The following is a 21,951-nucleotide window of genomic DNA, read 5'->3' as shown; positions in this document are numbered from 1 at the left end:
GCTGCTTCCCAGTTTTCTCATGTAAAAAAAGGGAAAGTTGAACTTGATCTCAGTCTCTTTCTGTTCTTAAAATTCTGTGGATTTCTGCTTCGCTTTGCCATGTGAAAAAAGGAATAGATCTATACGGACTCTACCCAATTTAAACTCTGCATATAAGAAGTAGAGGAATTTTTTTTATTGATGATTTTATTTCATGATCGCTCTTTGTTCATTTCTTTGATCTTTAACTTGTACAGATGGTTAAAGTAGAAAAAGAACTTTAATGATCACTTTACCTTGGTCTTCCGCCATTACAATTTCACCATTCCTGTCCTTGCAAAAGTAACGGTCTTAAATCACTGTTTTCCCTGGGTTGTTTCTCATACAGAAACTTGTTTTCTAGACTTGGAGAATATAGTTTCAACTTTTCTTCCCAGCATTCAAATCCTGTTAAAGCTGACTGACCCTAAATGTAATTTTATTTTCCTCAGTTCTACAATTTGACCATTTCCCCCCAGCCAGGCCAGTTTCCTCCCAATTCTATATGTAATATCCTTTCCCTAACCTAATTTCTACACAGCATTTAAAATCACCTTTCGTTCCACTTCCTTCTGCGACCAGTTTGTCATACACTAACTAGTGATTTGTCTCTATTGTATTTTTAGAAAAAGTTTAATTGCTATTTACCTTTTCATGTATTTGGCTTATCTCCTCAAATAAACTGTAAACTTCTTGAAGCTAGAGACTATGCCTTTTGATGATTTAGATCCTCTTTAGTTATCATGTACATAGTGGCACACAGTAATTATTTATTGAAAGGTGCAGTAGAGCTTTTGTAGTTTGCTATTGCTGCTGTTGAGATTGCTAAAGTGAACTGATAACTTTCTTTTGGAAACTGATCCAATGACATCAGTGAATGAGAAGGTACAAGGAGCCCTGTCTGGGTGGCTCAGTTGCTTAGAGCATCGTCCTGATACACCAAGGTTGCGGGTTCAATCCCCGGTCAGGGCACATACTAGAATCAACCAAAGAATACATAAGTAAGTGAAACAACAAATCGATGTTTTTCCCTCCCTCCCTCCCTCCCTCCCTCCCTCCCTCCCTCCCTCCCTCCCTCCCTCCCTCCCTCCCTCTCGCTCTAAAATCAATAAATAAAAACTTAAAAAAAAAGAACGTACAAGTACGAGATAGGGATGCTAGACACATTTGGCCTTATTTTCAAAGATGAATGTAATGGATAAATGATCACTTATTTGTTTTGCCTCTATAAACGTTCCTCAACATTTCTTTTACCAAAATCACAAGCACTCCATATTCTTTCTTTCTTTTTTTTTATCCTCACCCAAGGATGAGATTTCAGAGAGGGAGGGAGAGAGAAACATCAACGTGAAAGAGAAACACCAATTGGTTGCCTCCCATAAGTGCCCCACCAGGAATCGAACCAGCAACCTAGGTATGTGCCCTGATGAGGAATCGAACCTGCAGCCTTCTGGTGTGTGGGGCAGCACTCCAACCAGCTGAGCCACCTGGCCAGGGCCTTGCCCTTTCTTGTTAACAGAGTAGGGGGAAATGAACTTCTGATTGTCAGACTGCTGTATAGTAGGAAGACTGCAAGCAGTAGAGTTGGGGTCTAGGCTAGGATCTTCCACTGTTCTTTCTGACCACAAATTCTGAGCTTCCCTTTATTTATCTGTAAAATGAGGATTATAATAACTTCTTATAAGTACTCTACACTCAGGGCAGAGTGAGGGAGAAAGATGAAATTATGTAAATTAAGATAGAAGAGACTATTTTTGTTATATGTTTATTAAAATACCCTTCTAAGTGTTTTTGTATTCTTAAAAATTCTTGGATTTTAAGCTTCTGGGGAGACAGAGATGTATCTGTTGTTTTATTTTTATTTTTTATGTCATCTAGCTCAGCATCTCATGAAATATTAGTAAGTATTTTTGAAACATATCCTAGATGTATAAATTAAATCCATTTAAAACTATTATCCAGTTCAATTGTTTTTATCACCAACATTCTCAAGTGTTTCCAAAAAGTTGTCTTTTTTAAATCAAACGCTACTTCTTCAGGCATATTGAAGTTAGTATTTGCTTGCTGAACCTATAAATACAAATAAACAACAACAACAAAATGAATTGCTGCTTTTAGAAAATTTCACAAGTAAATTTTTCCATTTGTAAATGACGCCTGATTTATCTATGCAATGTCCCTCTCTTGTTTCTCTCCTCTCTTCCTCCCCTCTCCTTTCAGCTAACACGCTAGGCATTGTGACAGCAAAGATGAGTAAGACACATTTCCTGTTCTCAAGGAGCTTCCTGTCTGGTGACATTGGTCTGCACAAGCACTTGAGTACCAAGAATGGTGCCTCAGTAACTGTTAATCATCACAATTGATTAACCAGGATATTTATCTTCCACTCATGGGGGAATCATGTTTCCATTTTTGACAACAAAAAGATCTGCTTTGAGGATATAATAAAACAAACAAAGCCTTGTGTCTCCTGTCACCCTTTGTAGCATCAGCATTTTAGTACAAGGATTAATATAGCATTGCCTTCTGGTTATATATGTGAAATGGAGGTGTGTTTGGAGTTTATCCTATCTAATGTTACTTTCCTGACAGGAAAAAGCAAGATCAATGGATGGGAAGTTAGGATTATTCTTTTATTATGCACAGTCCTGAGATATGCCTTCCTGTGTTCACTGGCTTTTTTGTAGCTAGTGGACTAAGTTTTCCACAACATAGATTTTCAAATATTTAAGAAGTTTTCCTTTCTTCTGTAAATCATCTCTTTTCTACCTTAAACAAATTTAGTTCTAATAATTATTAATTATTGCTTATATGGTAGAGTTTCTTAATTTTCCACTATTATGGCAATTCTTCTGGTTGAACTTGAATCTGCCAATCCCTCTGACAATACATACTATGTATTTATAAAGTAACACTAGTGGACTGTAGTTTCATGATGAGAGAGAATGGCTGTGTTCGCTTACTCCCTAAGTTTACCTATTCTTACATAGTTTGTAGTTCTCTGTTCTAAATTACTCTTGAGCCTCTGAGGTAAATATAAGGCTGTGATTAATTGCTGGCTCAGTTATTCATTTGTTATAAAGTTTCATTATAGTTGTACAGTTATGAACTGAATTACTGTGCTAGAAACTGTAAGCTCATTAATTTTTCTTTTAAAAATGTTATCATGATTTATTTACTTGCAACTTTTTTCTTGCTTTTCCTTTTTGATTTTCTTTATTTTTTATTTTATTATTTTTTATTTTATTTTACATTACAGACAAACAGAAACTTCTTTCATCTTTCCATTCTCCGATTTATGATAAATTTAGTTTCCTTTGGCCTGGCATTTGCTTCAGCAGGCAGTCTTCCTTCAAGTACCTCCCTGATTGATGTATAATCTTTGATATCTCCCATTAGCCTCCAGGATCACTAAGTTCAAGGCCCCCTTGGAACCTAAGGAGCCCTGCCGAGGAGCTGAAGGCCTTCAGAGTCCTTGGGGTGATTGACAAGGTAATTCTTCTGTGCCTCTTCAAGAGTTCAGTCATAAATCGACTGCATGCTGACATTATGTCTTTGAAGCTTTGGATCTTAAGGATATGAAACAAAAGGAGAAAATGACTCAGATGCATCTGCACTTTAAAATAACAAAAGCAGAAGAGAAAAAGCTTTTATCTAAGCAATTCACGTAAGGTCATGCAAAATGCATTGGAGCTAAAGGAGAGGGTGCCTGTTTATTTGTTGGCCTTCAGTGGAGTAGGGGTTTGGTCTTTTAAATCTGTTATAGCAGGGTAAAGATACACTTTGTGTTAGTGACGAAAACTTGGGAGCCAGTAGTTGTTCAGCATTAACTGGTGTAGACAGTATAATTAGTTGAAAAGAAAAATGGCATCCTCCCAACTACTATTTATTGTGCACCTCCTATGTGTCAGACCATATATGAGGCATTTTATATAAAACAACTTATTTAACCCTTCTCACAACTCTGTTATTTGAATCTTGGTGAGAAAATGGTGTTTAAAACAAGTAACTTGGCCAAAGGTCACTTAGCTAATTTAGGGTAGTATGGGAATCAAACCTAGATCTTTGGTGACTTAAAAAGCTGTGCTTTTTCTAATACACTTAATCCCCCTACACACACACACACACACACACTTTTATATTTGGAATAAAAATACTGAGATGACAGAGATATCTGCCATTGAGTTCCCCCAATTTGGTGACATCTCAGATATGTCAGACACAAAGAGTACTGGGCCTCTTAGAGAGTTTACAAGTGTAATTTAAAAACCATACCTAATAAACTGTGTTTTAAATATATTTGATCAACCACTACTTTTACCTTTCAAAGTCAAAGAAAATGCCTTAGTTAATGTTAAGGCATAAATTAATTTAGATCTTTTTCACATTAACATCTTTTATGAAGCACCTTAGTGGTCATTTGTAACTTACTGAGCTCTTCCTTGTGTTCTAAAGTGTGCATGTGATTCCATGCTGAGACTGACCATATGTAGTATATCGCAGGTCATTTAGACAGTAATTGAGTGAGGTATTCCAAAAGGAACACTAGGTTGGATATTACATGAAGCTGTCAGTGTCTCATTAAATTCTTACAAGCATCATTTCTCTCAAATAAATTCATATGACTGAATTTTGAACTTAAAGAATTCTACGCAGTAAGACTTTGGAGCCTGAAGTAATGCCTTAACCATGTTTTCCCTAGCTTTCAGAACGATCAATTTGAGAGTATAGAGAAGCAAAATAGGAACTGAATAGTTCCGAGGCTCTTCTTGGATTTCTGTGCAGGCAGATACATTTTTTTGATGTACAGCGTCTGCTTCCTGTCTTAGACCTGTTTATTTTGACAAAGTGTGTCCTTTCATTGCTATGCTCTAATCATGAGTAAGTCACCTTGAAGTCCTGATTTATGCAGCTAAGGCCCTTTGATAGTGGAGGAATTCCTGAAGCCTGCCGAGGCTTAATTCATTACTGTCTTCACTCTGTTAACCTGGAAAGTGTGTTTGGTGTTTAGAAGGTGACGTTTAATTTCTCTAAGTAGAGATAAGGAAATATGTATGGGAATTAAAAAAGCATATTATTATTACTTTTAAAATTAATTAATTAATTAATTAATTAATTAATTTATACCCTCTCCCGAGGATATTTCTTCCATTGATTTGTTAGAGAGAGTGGAAGGGAGGGGAGAGACGGAGAGAGAGGAACATCGATGTGAGAGAGACACATCGATCGATTGGTTGCCTCCCACAGGTGACCAGGGCTGGGGATTGAGCCTGCAACCCTTCAGTCCACAGGCTGATGCTCTTACCACTGAGGAAAACTGGCTAGAGCAAATCTTTATTTATTGATTTTAGAGAGAGAGAAGAAAGGAGAGAGGGAGGGAGAGAAGGAGACAGAGATGTCCGTTTGGTGGTTCCACGTATCTGGGCATTGGTCGGTTAATTCTTGACCGGGGATGGACCCACGCTGTGTATCATGACGGCTCTCTAACCAGCTGAGTACCTGGCCAGCGCTGGGAGTTAAATAAGCTTTGCAAATAATCTTTTAAAATATGTGACATAGTCTCTACTTTGCAAGACCATGAGTAACTAGATTTCTAAAACTTTGAATTGTTCTTGAGCCTAAATTCCTGCCCGTCGCATTGAGGACCTGAAATCTGTGTTCCACAGGCTTGAAGTGTGAAGGAGAAGGGGTGAATAGGCTGTGGCCAGAAACTGCACCGGATACGTTATTGTAGCCTGCACAGAGAGAGCACAGTTTCTCGGATTCTGCTTTAGTACAGTATTTCCTCTTTATGGGTTATTTTGAGTGTTAGTGTATATTAACTTAGGAAAATAAAATTTCCTTAGGATAGGATTGGATTTTAATCTTTTATTTATTTATTTTAAATATATCTTTATTGATCAGAGAGAGGAAGGGAAGGGGAGAGAGAGAGAAACATCAGTGATGTGAGAGTCATTGATCAGCTGCCTCCTGCAGGCCCCGACTGGGTATTGAGCCTGAAACCTGGGCATGTGCCCTGACGGGGAATTGAGCTGTGATCTCCTGGATCCTAGGTCTACACTCAACAGCTGAGCCACGCTGGCCAGGCCCTAAGATAGGATTTTATAAACTTTTATATAGAAAGTAAATAAAGCAGATTAATATCTAGACCGTAAGCTCTTAAAAACAAGATTTTGTCTTTCTTGTTCACATCTGTATTCTCAGCACCTAGAATCATGCTTGGCACATAATGGGCACTCAGTAAATACTTAGTTAATGAATTGAAACTTAAATAACTTTAAATACTCTATTATATATAGAGTGACACCTGCTGGTATAATATGAGACTGCTACCTTGCACCACTTCAAGACACTCTGATGTCTTTAGCCAGATGGACAGTAATTCCATAGCTGTATTTTGGGCTAGTATTCAAAGGTAAATAAATGAGTTTTTGTTCTTCAATTGGGATTAGGAAATCCTTCACTAACATATATATGCAGCAAGAAATTTAAGCATTAGGGCTCTTGGATTCTAAATAACCTGGTGTGCATTCAGAAGCGAGAATCATAGGCTGGGGAAGGCCCTCCAAATAATTTCTTACGCAGAACAGCTGAAAAGTGAGTGATGGTTAACCTGATAAAAACATGCTTGGTGTTTATATTTTTGAGGGCTATCCAGTATAGAGGGACTATGTTCAAATCTTGAAGGTGAAAGGGGATATTAATTATGCGAGAATAACATCTTGGACAAACCAGGATGTCTGGCTTTCCTGGGAGAAAGGTAGTAAGGGATGAGGCTTGTTTGTTAAAATCCATATAGGACACAACTAGAACTAAAGGAATATAAGTTGTCAAAATTTTGGCCAGTGATTAGATACCTTTCCAGAATTAGGTTTGACCAAAGGCAGACTGGATTCCTTCATATCTTATTTGTTTCCCGTCATTAGAGATATTCAGGAAAAGCCGAAGGATCTTTGGTGGGGATATTGTAGAAGGAATTCAAGCATTGAATGGATTTTTTTTTATTTTATTATTTTTAATTTAGAGAGAGAGAGAGAGAGAAAGAAACATTGATTTGTTGTTCCACTTATTTATGCATTCATTGGTTGATTCTTATATGTGCCCTGACTGAGGATCAAACCCACAACCTTGGCATATTGGGGTGATGCTCCAACCAACTGAACTACCCAGTCAGGGCCTAGATTTTTATATTATATAACTTTTAAAGATTTCTTTTGACATTATTTCTTTGCCTCCTACAATAAGCCTTCATATCCCTAAAGTGATCAAGCATTTTTCTTCTTATTAAAAAATGAACATTTAATCTATTTTGGCACTGTACTTACAGACATCTGTTAGACAGAAAAGATAGTCTAAGTCCTGTGCTCATGATCTATGTGTTTGGAGAATTCGTCTCTATAACATATCAAACAGCAGCTTGGTGACTATATCTTATTTAATTTTGGATTCTTGGCATTAGCCTAGTGACTTGCAAATAGCAGATACTCAATTTATATGTGTTGAAACTATTATAATTGGCATGCCTCCTCACCACTTCTCTGCATGTCCTTTCCATTTCTGTTTTCTCATTCATTCATTCAGCAAATATTTATTGAGCTTCTGCTCTGTGTCAAGGGTGGTATTAGCCCCTGGAGATATAACAGTGAATCAAACACATCATATCTCTGCCCTCTCAGAGTTTATAATCAAGTGGGAAATAGAAATTCACTGACAGTTACAATACAGTGTGAAAGTGCTTTGGGTGAAGGAGAAGTGTACACTAGGGTATTGTGAGAACATTCAGGAGGGGCACCTAGCGTGGGGCTCTCCAGAGGCTTCTTAGAGTAAGCAAAGCCAAGAAAGGAGGGCTGAGCAGGATTTAGCTCAGAAGAGTGTTCCAGGCTGAGGGTGTGGGGGACTCAGAGAGTCTCTTCTCTTTCTAGCATCTTCAGCTCTTCTAGTTCTTCCTTCTTGGCCACCTGTATTTGGGCCATTCTCCAAGACAGCTGCAAGCTTACCCCTCTACAACTCTAACACACACTCATTGTTTCTTTCTTTGAATTAAGTTTAGCATTCAGTTGTGTGTTATCTTCACTTGTATAATTTTAGTGCCTTAAATATGTTGTTAACTTGTCCTAGAGGGCAGGAACTACATCTCTTCCTTTTTATTTTCTCTGATAATGCCTAACTGAATACAGTGCTGTCCATGCAATAAGGATTCAATAAATGCTTGCTGAATAGTTGTAAAGGGAACAAAAAGAGACAATATATGGGTTTTAAGATTTCAAATACTCAGCGAGTCTGCACCTCAAAATACACTACACCTGCAGGATCAGAGCAAGAGGGTAGTTTGAACTGAAAACTGTCAGAACGTTCCTCCACCTCCCCTTTCACCTTCTCTCACAGAGCACACCTATAGATTGTTGGCAGGGTACTTTGTTGCAGTCAATGAAATTGTCAGTTTGAGAATGAGCCTTGTGCCTTGTGTTACATATATGCTTTCAAATATTTTGGAACTTTTCAGAACACGAACACATTGTGTTTTTATACTAAATAAATTTTCTAGGTCATCTTAAAACATTGTTCAATTTTAATCAATACCAGAAGTTCAGTCCCATCTGCTATAAAAGTACAGAACTCATTAAAAACATTAAAAAATAATAGCTTCCTTGCCCTTGAGGCATTTTCTTCTGAATTGCAATCAGGCTACCTTTGACATTGGCAACTTGGTTGGATATGTGTTGATTGACTTGAAGATGTAGCCTCTGTGTCCATTGTCATTACAAGATAGCATTTGTTAACTGAGTATATACGCTGTACCAATTCTGAACACTATATAAAACTATGTAGGCATACTTGCTGTTTTTTTATGGACTTTTGTTTGTTTTCAGGGCCTTCAAATTGATTCATGCATATTTATAGAACACATCTAGCAGCAGAATGAAAATATTAGACCAAGGTATGAATAGACATAGTTTATATCAGCACTAGAGTATTAGTTTTTTCTAGCAAATGCAAATAAGGGACCTAAAGCTAAATACAACAGACTAGACTTTTAATTGAATTAATTTTCATGTAAATGTCAAAGTTTTTTTTGTAAAGATTTTTTTATTGATTTTGAGAGAGAGAGAAGGGGAGAGGGAGAGAGAGAGAAACATCTATAGGAGAGCAAACATCTATTGACTGCCTCCTGCACGTGGGCCCACAAGCCGGCTGCTCCCTGACCAGCAATCTAACCAGCAGCCTTTCTGCACACGGGATGCTGCCCAGGCAGGTGAGCCACACCAGCCAGTGCCAGAGTTTTTACCTGTCTTTAGCATAATTGCTTTGTGGCCTTGGGCAGGTTGCTTCACAAAAACAGAAAACAGACAAAACGAGAATGACAAGGGTGTAGAGATCTGGCTTTTAAAGCCTTTGGATCTGAGAAGAGCCTCCTAAGTGAATTTTTTTCCTAGCTCTTCAGCATTTCTGTTTTAAACCCAGTTTTTTCCTGTCTTTTATATTCTGCCTTTTGCTATATTTATATCCAGTTTTCTTACAAAGACACGCCGTGTCCTCTGGAAGCAGGTCTTATGAAGTAATAGATGTACAATAGGCCTAGGATTTGAAAATTACACAAAGTAGAACTCTTTTTTTGTATGTATATAAAAGACATTTCTGCCTGGCTTTATTCACTAAATCATTAACCTCACATCCTAGTATGAGATGTCATTGACCTCGATGGCTCACGTTCATTGACCCTGGCTAATAGGGATATAAGGAATTTTAAATTCATGTTTGTGGTTGAAGTAGTCTACTTCTTGGACTGTTTTCTGGAGAACGCATGTATTTTGTGTTGCTGTAGGACAGGACTAGATTTAGCTATTTGCCTAAAGGTGAGTAATCCGGAGGTTTGGCCAAGTGACTTTTAGATGGGGGTAGAGAAACATTTTCTAAACCCTTTTTCTTTTCTGATCCTGATATTAGTCTGTCAAAGAAAACAAACTTTGCCAGCCATATTTCAGTGCCCTCTGGGGAAAGAAAACACTGTAGGCTTTACATTTTGAGTAAATCACTTGGATTGGCAAATCTGCTTTAGTACCACCAAAATACAGTTATTTTCTTTTTCCAACCGTGTGATTCATAGCATATTTATAACCTATCTTACAAGATAAAGTTACTCTGGTGGCATTGACTGTTTTCAGCTATCACAATGAAAAACTATGACCCTTAAATAATCATTGTAATTATTATTGAATTTACTAAATATATAAAGGTATAAATTGAGTTCATGTGGGGCATATACATACACAATGCAGTATTATATTAGGTTATAGAAACCGTCCCGGGTTGCATTCAACAGGTTAAGGTTGCATTCAGTTTAAATAGAGGACAGGACAAATGGGGTTCATTGGCAGTTCTTACGGAACGTGAATGTTTAATAATGCCCTAATTTTAAATTAATTAATAACTAGTTCCCTGTGGAACTTTGAAAGAACTTTTAAAAATCTGGATTTAGATTAGAATTATGCAAACTTAATGTATCTGTTGCCATTTCCAGACTAAGAATAAAAAATGCTTTTTGCATTATTTTCTAAAAAGTTATTTTCTATAATGATATAATGATTTTCTTTTAGCTGCATTTAAAATACTAAAGAAAAAGCAGAAATCAAAGCCCCGGCCGGGTAGCTCAGTTGGTTAGAGAACTGTCCCTGTACACCAAGGTTGTGGGTTCGATTCCCCTTCGGGGCATGTACAAAAGTGAACCAGTGAATGCAGAACTAAGTAGAACAACAAAAAGATCTCTCTCCCCCCCTTTCTCTCTCTCTCTCTCTCTCTCGTCAGTAAATGAAAAATTAAAAAAAATTATAAAGCAGAAAGCAAAGACGGACAAGAAAATTTCATATTAGTGAATTTCTTTTAAGATGAATATATGCTAGTTATTCAGTATCGTAATTAAATATATACCCAGGTTCTTGAGATTATCTTTTAAAAAAAAATATTTTAAAAGACACCATTGTGTTGTTTTTTTTTTATGAGGTATTGTAGTAAATGTGATTATTACCATAAATAAATGGCATTTTTTGAGTAGCCAGAAATCAGGGTTTTTAATTGGTATTTTGTGGATTTTATAAAACCTCATCTCAAAGTACATTTTTCTTGGGTAACATTTGGATTGTGGGTGTGATGGTACCCAGGAAACAAACCTTTCAAAACAAAGTGCCTTATTTTATGATTACATGAAAATATATACCTATATTATTATTCATAGACAGACTGATTTAAACACCTTAAATTTTATATATTTTACTCATTGTATACTTATTTTGAATAAAATCAGAGGTGATTTTAAATGTGACTAGATCCCCTCCTCTTTTAAAAAAGAAAAATCATCACATTTACTTAACTTAAGTAAATTCCATTAGAAGTAGCATTTCTCTTGTCTTTTGGTTCAGCCGTAGAGCCCCCTGTGACCTTGGGTGCGCATTCTAAGGGGTGACCGGGGTCCACGGTGTGCCGTATTCCCTGGTAGCCTGCCTGCTGCCGGCCTCTGGGTCCGTCATCCCCCTTATGCTGACTTCGGCAGCATTCCTTCCGTCTCTTATCTTGGGGCTTTGATGCATATGTTCTGAAGGTGCCACAGTGGCTTTGGGTAGCAGCAGATGGTAAACCTTCAGGCTCCCACCGGCTATGCTGGTGTTAAGTTGGAGAGTTAACGTTTGATGAAGAATCAGTAGTGCATATGAAAGAGCTTTCACTGCTGAAATATCTTTTAATTAAAAAATCAGCATACTAAAACCTTTGCACACGTCTGGGCGTTTAGAGGAATCTAAAATTAGTTGTTTTCTTATAGATAAATTAGTTACTTACCAGCTTAGTTTTGTGCTGCTTGCTGTTCCGGATGTGGCTCCTTCCCCGCTGTCCCTGCTCCAGTTTGCCTGTAGTTAAGACAATTAAATAAACTGAAATAGGGGGTGTTTTCTAGGAGTTAAGGGTGATTGGATAAACATTCGAAGTATACTTTGAATTATGGTATTTTGGATTTTAGTAACTAGAAAGAAGCGTGGGTCTTGAGTGCTACCTCCATACAGCCCTGTAGATTTGGTCTGTTGTTCCTGCCTTCGTAGACATCTCCAGGTTCTGCAGAAGCCTGAGAGCTCGAGCTGCCTCCGAGAGATGTATTTCATCTTGCTCTGAGCTGGTTGGTGATTTTGCTGCCAGTGATCCTCAAAGCATTACTCGTTTTGGATTGTTTGTTCACTTCATGATACTGTGGCTTATGGAAAGTTCTAGGACAAGTGAGACTGATAAGACTCCAAAGAATTTTTTTTCTGTTCCCCTTAAATCCTCGAGGTACCTTTTATACTTTTCTCTGCTGAAAATAGATCCTTGGGAATAGTAAATGGAAACATTCTTTAGACTAAAGGTTATAAGTATCCGTGTTGAATTTTGCTCTTTATACTCCAGTTCTCATCGGTGGAATAACTTTTGTGAGCATCTGACCACCAAGAACAGATTGGTTTCATGGCATCACATGAGAGAAGTGCCCCTGCACAGTCTGTTCGTGCTGATGCTCTTGACGCTGCGACTTCCGATCGCTAATGCTGGAGGCTTAGTATCTTTCGCTTTTGCGTTTGCTGGGAACATTGCTAGCCTTCGGATGCTAAAGAGACAGGCCTCAGGGGGAGAATTGTTGGTATTGAAGGTCACCTACTCCTTGTTTTCTGGTCATTGAAATTTTTAAGAGAGATACCTTGTGAGAATAAGGTATGGGATGAACAGTGAACAGTTTTAGAAATACATTCTGAATATAATAAGCATGCCAAAGGAGATGGGCTTTTAGTGAATGTAAATCACATTTGGTTATCATCAGGTGGTGTGGGGGAAAGCAAAGGGTTGTTCAAAACCATTCCTACAGAATAATATTACTACCAGCTTCTGTAATGTTGCCACCATGAGTTTCATTAATACCTCGCTAAAATGGTTAAGTGTGAGCTATTGTAAAAGAGAACACAGTAAGTATCACCTTACGCACCTGAAATGATGTGGAGGAGAACGGACTTACAGTTGGGCTTGTACGTTTTCTCTGCTTCTTTACTATGTTTACCTCATTCTTCCCTGGTATGTTTATCGGTGTGTGGATTCCCAGCGTTGTAACTTGTATAGCTGGTCATTCAGATTGTATGTAGCAAATGTGAATAGTACTGCGACACATTAAGGAAAGGCTGTGCTGCTCCAGAATGACTTTCTCTGTAGACTTTTCTTAAATATTTTTCTAACTTTATTAATTGTTCTGGAGTCCTGTGAAGTAACAGGCACCAAATAGAGACAGATATTCCCTTAAACTACCCAGGTAATTTTCCTTTTAAGAGGAATTGGAGGTGAACTTATTTTTAGAGACTTATGGACTTTGAATGTCAACATTTAAATATCTAAAAAGATTCAAGAATGGGTGACAGTCTTTGGTGAAGGGAGCTCTCCATACTTCAGCACAGTCATAGGGTCTTGATGATTGTATCTCTTTCCTCCAAATTTATTCTTCATATGCTTAAAAGTAATCATCATTTGATGCTTTTGTTATACTTCCCTACCCTTCCTATCTTTCCAAAGCTGGTACCTAGTTAAATATTAGTTCTTCTGTGTTCTAGTTAATGGAGAGATCCAGACCTATGATCAACTGGAGCTCTTTCTACCACTGTTGTGAAAGAACAGTGGGCAAGTCTGACTGTGCTGGTGCAATTGAAGAACAGATGAGGCTCATCTTTGTGGTTAAGTTGTCTGCTTTTTCCCCCAGTGAGGAGCAGTCCTTCTAGATATTACTATGGGCAAAGATGGAGTGATCTCTTGTGTTAGACCATATGCCGATATAGTGCTGATAAGTAAGTGTGAAAAATGAAAGGGAGAAATACATTAATTGTGTTCTCTCAATAAGGTATGCTATCCGAGATAATTACTTCATGACAGTTTTAGTTATAGTACTTGTTTTATTATGAAATAAGAGATGGGTTTAGGAGCCTTTTATTGAAAAGACAATTGTATCAAATTAGTACCAAATTAGATTTTTGTCTTTATAAAGGTGAGCAAACCCATGAGCAGTTTTTAAATTGATGTGTTCTAGTCTACAAATGAACAAATTCTGTTTGAGGGTTAAAGAAGCTATTATTTTGTCCTTTATGCTGACAGTTTCATTACAGATTGGCCTACTGTTGGCATTAAAAAAATGTTTGGCTCCTTATGATCTTTGTGCGTGCAACTATAATATTAATGCAGCACCACAGCTCTGTTCATTAAGAAATGACTTTAAATGAGGTTGAAGCGTGTAAATTTGGAAAGATACAGATGTTAAATGCAGTCGTTTCTCTTTGTATACAGCCGTATGGCTAATAATTTCCAAGTGGCTAAAGCTCTTGTTAGCAGGAGTGCTGGTGTGTTAAGAATGGCTCTATAAATAACTTTAAGAACTGAAGTTGAAGGTGCTTCTTTTAAAGACTATTGTTAACTAAACATTATTGCCAAACAGATGGAAAGCATTCACCGGCCTGATGTTTTTAGGTCTAATTATATTATCACCAGCCCTGTACGGCTCAGTTGAAGAGGTGTATCCAGAGGCCAATTTATAATCATTTAGCCAACACCTGTTTGGGAGAAATTGACAGTCAAAGGGCACATTTTAAAAAAACCACATATGTTCTTGTGTTTATGGCCTCAATGTGAACATTGTCTAGCTGCAAACAAACTTGGTAGGAGAAGAAAGTAAATGTAAACAAAGCAGCCCTTCCCAGCCACGTTTATAGATCTTCATTTGGTCTTTTTGTCTGATTCACTTCATGCTTCCTGGCTAAGGGAGACCTGAAGAGAGATATCACTTCCGATTTATGCACATAGAGCCTGCAATTCAGAGGCTTCTGGTTGGAGAAGGAAGTTCTTTCCTTTGTACAGCTTCCATACTTTTACCCAGCGACACATTTCTATTTCAGAGAGATGTATCTTGTTTAAATAGGACTGGCATTCTGGTGAGTGGCTTAAAGGAGTCACAACTTGATATGAAAACAAATGAGATCTGAGGTACCCTACATGTCTTCACAGACTCAGGGTTCATAGAGTCCTTTTTTGCAGAGAGAGAGGACAAGGCCCCTGCGCCTCCTTTTGCTCTCATGATGTGTTAATTTAGCTGTCAGGGTTCAAGTTCTTTGAATGTGTTTCCATGCCCTGGAAGTCCAAGATTGGCGGTGAAGGTAGCTCAGAGGGAAGTTATGGGGAACTAGGTCTACCCTCTGAAAATAGGTTTAACCTGATGATCCTACCAACTCTTTCACTTTAATGGTTTTCCTTCTTTGGACGTATTTCTCTACTAAAAGATTTATATATGTCACCTCCATTTCCTCATCACCCATTATTAACTCGGAGGAGTCTGGCTCCTCTCCCACTGGTTCACTGCATAAAGCAGTATTGCAAGTTTCCAGTGGCTTCCTAATGCCTTGGGCAGTAATCCCTTCCCCCTTCTCACTTTTTATGGCTTCTCCTAGATGATTACTCTCATTTTAAAGCATCCCCCCCCCCCCCCCCCCCGTGACATCCAAATGATTTTCTTCTTTCTGAACCACTACATTTTCTGGTTTTCTTTGTACTTTTCTCACTATACTTTTGTTGGTTGTTGTCTATATACCTTCAATATAACAACTATGTATAATTTTCAAAATTTAGACATAAACAGTATAGCTTAGCAGTTAAAAGGAAGAACCCTGGAGCCAGACTTCTAGGGTTTAAATTTCTCCTCTGCCACTTCTTAGATTTGTGAGCATGGGCAAGTTCATAGTTTCACGTTTGATTCCTCATCTGTAAAACTGGGTAAAGCATACCTACCTCATTGGATTGTTGAGTGCATTACGTGACTTAATTCTTTAAATCCCAGCACAGTGCCTGGTATAAAGTAAGCATTTCAGTGGGGTATGTTTGTTCTCATGTCTTTAGCAGTTATCTTTGTGGAGAATACGCAAATATAAACATTTAGTTTCAACTTATTTTCTAAGCTCCATTCCCATATTGCCATCTACCTTCCAAACTTTTATACCTGAATTCATTCACTTTGAACATTTACTATGGGACACACATAGGTTGGAGAAGACACAATTTCTGTGCAGTTTTCTATTGCTGCCATAACAAATTACCACAAACTTAGCTTAAAACAACTAAATTTATTGTGTCACATGGGATAGATGTCTGGCATGGGTCATGCTGAGTTACAGTCAAGGTGCTGGCAGGGCTGCGTTCCTTACTGGAGGCTCTGGGGGAAAATCCACTTTTAAGCCCATTCAAGTGGTTGTAATCCAGATGCATCTTTGGATCAGGGAAGTAGCTGTGAAGTGATGAGGCCTGTTCAGATTCAAGATACATTTTAAAGATGGGCCAGCCCGGCTGGGCATGGCTCAGCAGTTGCGCATCGACCTGGGATCCAGGCGATCGGGGTTCGATTCCCGGTCAGGGCACATGCCCGGGTTGTGGGCTCGATCCCCAGTCCGGGGCGTGCAGGAGGCAGCCGATCAATGACCCTCATCATTGATGTTTCTGTCTCTCTCTCTTCCTCTCCTTTCCTCTCTCTGAAATCAATAAAGATAAAAAAGAAAAAGATGCGCCGGCAGGATTTGCTGATGGAGAAAGAGGAGCTAGGATGAGTCCACCATGGAGAAGTAGGACCATAAGAGTGTCTTAGACTGGAGCCTGAGTTATTGAAATCACTTTATAGCAAGTGGCCACATAAGGGATTTTAGATAGAAAATTGAGATTTTGGCAATTCCTGTAATTTTTTTTTTTTTTTACTTCTTAACCATAAATGTTTCATGAGGAAAAATTCTTTGTCTAAAATAATTTTTTCTTTACTTTTAAGAAATATGTTTTAAAATAAATCTAGGAAACAGTAATGTTTCTAAAATATGGTATTTTTAGAAAGGAAACCATAATAAAACCTACTTTAGATAAGACTTCTTTAATCCTGTTGATGCCTTAAAAAATTTTTATTAGGAAATTAACAATTTTGGTGGAGTCAGTTCTAGTACCTTTCCTCAAACCCTTAAAGTGTAGTTTTAAAAAGTTATGAGTTAATGTTTCATCGTATTGTGAATAATTATTACTTGTGCTTTTGATGTAGGTTTTACTTGTAATGGACACAAGGACAGAACAGACATTCATTTTAAAAGTAAGTAGAATTTGTATGTTTATTATTCTTTTTTTAGTAATATTCAAATTTATTTTTAAATTTTATTTGTATGTTTAATGATCTCGAAATTTATTTTCAAATTGTGCTCTGAAAAAAAAAAAAGATTTAATATTATTTTCCTGGGTGTTTTTCCGTTTTTGAATGTGCATTTATGTTTGTGGTGATCCGAGTTTATTTTACTTTTTGTCCTTCATCCCAGTTGATAAATACTCAATAGCATACATTTTAAAAAGTGTTTTAGGTAATAGAGTATGGTGGAAATAATTTGGATAAATTGAAGAATCATTTCATGTTGTTTAAATGTGTACTATACAGTTTAAATTCATCTCTAATACTTTATGTATAATTTGTGGAGACCACATACCGCCTCACTTATGATTATGATTGCAGTTCTTAAGTGCAGACTTTTACCTTAAAGTCTTTGTGACAAATAATTGGGATATTGTTATCTACATCCCTGGCCCTCTTTTTGGTCTCTATTTTGAGTCTTTTACATAATTCAATTTGTAACTAAGTGAATAAGGAAGGAAAATCCCCTCAATTTTTAAATTTTGAAATTGTCTTTGAAATGGATTGTGACAGTACACATTCTAAAATATCCCAATTTAAGCGTTTCCACATCATCCAGAATTAATCCATTTCAGATGAATTTTATATTTCTTTTTCTGATCCTTTTTATTTTACTTTATCAGCATGGCAATAGGTCACGTTGACATATACTGAAACAAATTTCTTTTTATGAGTATACTTTATCACTGGCATTTTCCCAGATTTTTAAACCAAGGTAATGATACCAGGAACTACATACACCTGTTCCTCTGGAGAAAACCTAAAAAATCTTTGTGATTTTTTTGGAGTAGAATTCTAAAATTGCCTGTTTAATCTAGGAATACCTTTTGTGTCTCAGAAATTTGAATTGCCCTCACAATGTCTACTGCTTTAACGATATACACAAGTAAATAAAACTTAAGAAAAGGTCATAGAGAAATAACTGTGTGTCATCCTGATGACTTAGTTTGAGAGCATCTCTAATAAAAACACTGACCCACGTAATTGATTTTAATGGCAGCTTTGTGGCATCTTCCGTTCTCTGGACTCACGCCAGATGCCATCAGCGGAGCCTCCAGGGACTGAGGGGCATAGAGCAGCAGATGAGTGGTTTCTCTGAAGCCCAGAGTAACTCGGATAGATTAGTTTGGTTGATAAACACAGAGCACAGCAGGCTCCAAAGGCAACTGAGGGTACAACTGACCTTTTTGTTCTCTGTCAGGGTCTAAGGAAGAGCAGTGAATACAGCAGGAACAGAAAGACCATCATCCCCCGCTGCGTGCCCAACATGGTGTGTCTGCACAAGTACATCGTTTCCGACGAGTCGGTTTTCCTTGTGCTGCAGCACGTAGAAGGTTAGTTTGTACTTTAATTTGTTTTTGGAGCAAAGAATGTCACCTACTTAGCTTTTTAGTTTCTAGAGTGCCCTTCCTCTGTCAGTACACGAGCGGATAAAACCTATGAAACACGTGTAAGAAACTGTTGCCTTCTTCCTCTGCCTTCCCTCCCTACTCTGACTTGGGAGGTCAAATGTTGAAAGAAAACCTAGGTGAGCAGCAGATTTCACTGGAACTGCAGCACCATTCTTCTGATATACTTAATTACTTGCTTTCTCCTAGACTTGACCTGATAGGATGAGAATTCCAGGTGAATGTGTGCTAAGAGAGCCAGGTTTAATTTTACAGATTTTATTCTGTTCTCTTGTTCTTTGCTGGAAGGATATTTTAATGTTAGATGACTAAAATAAAAGCATCCCCCTGAAGAATTAATTAATTACCTCCCCTTTTAGAAGGCCTGGGTATTTGCTTGACATTTGACATGACCTAGTTGTTCTAATCTGGGTTTTTGCGAATGCAGCCATTGGCGTCACATATGGGGACAAAGCAGAGAGAGGCACACTACTCTGCTTTCAAACTATTTGTGAAATTTCGCTCTGAGTAGAGGGAACAGGTGGCAAAAATACTATGTTTTGATTTGTTTTTGCCCTTCAGTGCCTGAATTTAAATAGTTTCTTATATAAAATGATTAAATACAGCATATAAATATAAATCCACATTATAAATATTGCCTTTTGGCTTTTAAGAGGTGTTTTTAAAAATGGTGAAAAAAATTAAATTTTCTGTATTTCATGAAGGTGTTGCTATTATTTTTATATTACTGAGAATAGAGGACTATTGTGCTTTACTAATAGGCATAACATTTGAATTTAATGCATTTTCCCAGGAAAATGAGCCATTGCTTTGCAGACTGAGGTCTCTTATGAGAACTAATGCAAGATTTTTGACGGCAGTAAACTATTAATATTGTTTATTATGAAGTACAGCACAAGATAACTACAGATGGAGGGAAGACCTCCATATGTGGTACTTAATAGGAAATTCAGAAGGGGCTCCATGGTCTCTCAGGTATTAAGAGAGTTAATTGCGTGTGTGAATTGGATAACTAATTCACCTTTGTTCAGACATTATAGACAGCTTTTATCTGAGGATACCAGTGCATTACAGACATTATTGAATTAGAGGTCATGTCATCTGATAGCAGAATACAACCACCTCTGGTGTGGAACAAAACTAACTTGTGCAGTAATAATCCATAATAATTTAGAACAAGGTCAGTAGGATGAATGTAATTATAGCCAATGTGCTATTACCCCGGGTGGATTATTCATGTTGGAGATTATCTGTGGCAAATTTTCAATCCTAGTTTACCCCTGCTATTTACAACTTCCTCTTCCTGTTCTCTTCCTTCTCCAAGCCATACTTCAGTTTTTCTTCTGCCGTCTTCTCACCTTCCCTTATACTCTTTAAAGCTGATATTTCAACCGAATTTACTGCAGCATTATAGAAAATCTTTATAATCTGTCTTAAAGACACAGACAGACTGGTTTTCAAATTTTCCGCTATTTTAGATTATCTTTACCAAGTCTCATTCAGTAGGTGGAGGGGATTTGGGTTCTTGAATGGAGAAATGACATCATAAGATCTGTGCTAAAATGGAAGCAGTTATTGTAGAGATTTAGTTGTAGCTATAACATTATTCCAAGAAATACAGAGTGGCCAAAGGAGTTAAAAGAAGAGGGAAACTGTGACAAACATTATGGGTAGATCCTATAGGACTTAGAAAATTGTCAGATGTAGAAAGAACAAGGGAGAGAAAATAATCCAAGTTTGGTCCAAAGCTTTTCTCCCAAAATGGCTGAGAAGTCAGAAAGAGGAAGTGATTTGGGGGGCAAAAATAAAGAAGTTAAGCATCTTGAATTTTAGATTTCAGCCACTCATCCAGGTGGAATTTGCCTAAGAATGAATGAAACTTTTCTTAGAACTTCAGTAGATACTGTTCCCCGCTGATCCCTGGAGCTTTACGCTGTAGATACTGTCTACTCTGTGATGGTGCATCTCATTCTGATGACTTACCGTCTGAGTTAACAAGCGTTGACTGAGTGCCTGTCATGTCCTGCACACTGTGTAGGAAGTACATGTGCAAAGATGAAAAAGACTTGGCTCTGTCCTCACAGTAGTCACCCTCTAGATGAATTGAAACAACACATGCTTTTTTGGATTGCACACAGAATTAGGCATTACTGTTAGTGTGCCACAGTAGAGGTATATGTGACAAGGGGTGTGGATATTGTTGTCAGAAGACTAAGAAAAGTTGGAATCAGTGCATAGCTCCTTATATGAGCGAGTGAGTTTCAAAGCTACCTGTGAATCTTTAAACTTCAGTTTGAATGTGGGGAGATAAGAAAAACTAAGTGTATGCAGTGAGGACAGAAAGTTACCTAAGAGAAAATGATGGGAAAGTTCAATGCCATAATGTCCTGTGCCACTAATTATTATCAAAATGGAAGAAGACTGTTAACCAGGTCACTGGTAGAGGAGGTGTATGAATATTTTAGGATTAACATTATGACAGTTACCCCTTATGGAGCAGTTACTCTATGCTATACTACCTGGAGCTTTTTATGTATTTATTGAATTTCTCTAAATGAAGTGAAATGTGAAGTAGAAAGAGTTTTTTTGGATGCTTCCATTGACCTTTTACACATACAATTGTCAGTGATTATTCCCCTTAAGATTTAGTTACCCTTGGTATATGATGCTTAATAACAACATTAAAAATGTGCTGAAAAAGTTGCCTTCACCATATTAATAGAGGGTTTCATTTAAAAAACAACAACATGTTTATTGATTTCAGAGAGAGGAAAAGAGAGGGAGAGAGAGATAGAAACATCAGTGATAAGAGAGTCATTGATTGGCTGCCTCCTGTACCTCCTACTGGGGATCGAGCCTGCAACCCGGGCATGTGCCTTGACTGGGAATTGAATTGTGACCTCCTGGTTCATGGTTTGACACTCAACCACTGAGCAACACTGGCCAGGCTAGAGGGTTTCATTTTTAACACATTATTTCTCATTTTTGGAAGCTACAGTTATATCTTCACAAAGTGTGCATCTGCAATTACTGTTTTTAAGATTTCTGGATTAAATTTAACTCTTCTTTCTTCTCGTAATACTGTTTCTAGTCAGTAGAGCTTTTGTAGGGTTTTGATACTTATCATAGTTTATTTATTCAAAGATTCTGATTCGCAAAAGAGGTTTAGTTTTTAATGGTTAAACAAAAGAAAGCTAAGGTGAAATATCTGCCTAACAAGTATTGCTGGTAAAACATTGGATTATTGTTTGTTTGTTTGATTTCTATGATTTATGTGAAATT

General features: G+C 37.4%; 1 protein-coding gene across 7 annotated transcripts in view; it reads left to right on the top strand.

The window, feature by feature from the left end:
• Nucleotides 1-21,951, top strand: part of RPS6KC1 (ribosomal protein S6 kinase C1) — a 429,258-nt gene that overhangs the window by 60,562 nt on the left and 346,745 nt on the right. For all 7 annotated transcript variants that reach the window (XM_081120807.1, XM_081120812.1, XM_081120810.1 and 4 more), the window contains 3 exons: nt 3,418-3,510; nt 17,123-17,170; nt 18,462-18,594. In XM_081120807.1, coding sequence (XP_080976933.1) covers nt 3,418-3,510; nt 17,123-17,170; nt 18,462-18,594 — 274 coding nt within the window. The remainder of the gene's footprint in view (nt 1-3,417; nt 3,511-17,122; nt 17,171-18,461; nt 18,595-21,951) is intronic.

Source organism: Miniopterus schreibersii, assembly GCF_964146895.1.
Source record: "Miniopterus schreibersii genome assembly, chromosome: 19".
Taxonomy (NCBI): Eukaryota; Metazoa; Chordata; class Mammalia; order Chiroptera; family Miniopteridae; genus Miniopterus; species Miniopterus schreibersii.
Note: the sequence above shows the minus strand (reverse complement) of the source record. Positions and strands in the feature narration are given on the sequence as shown.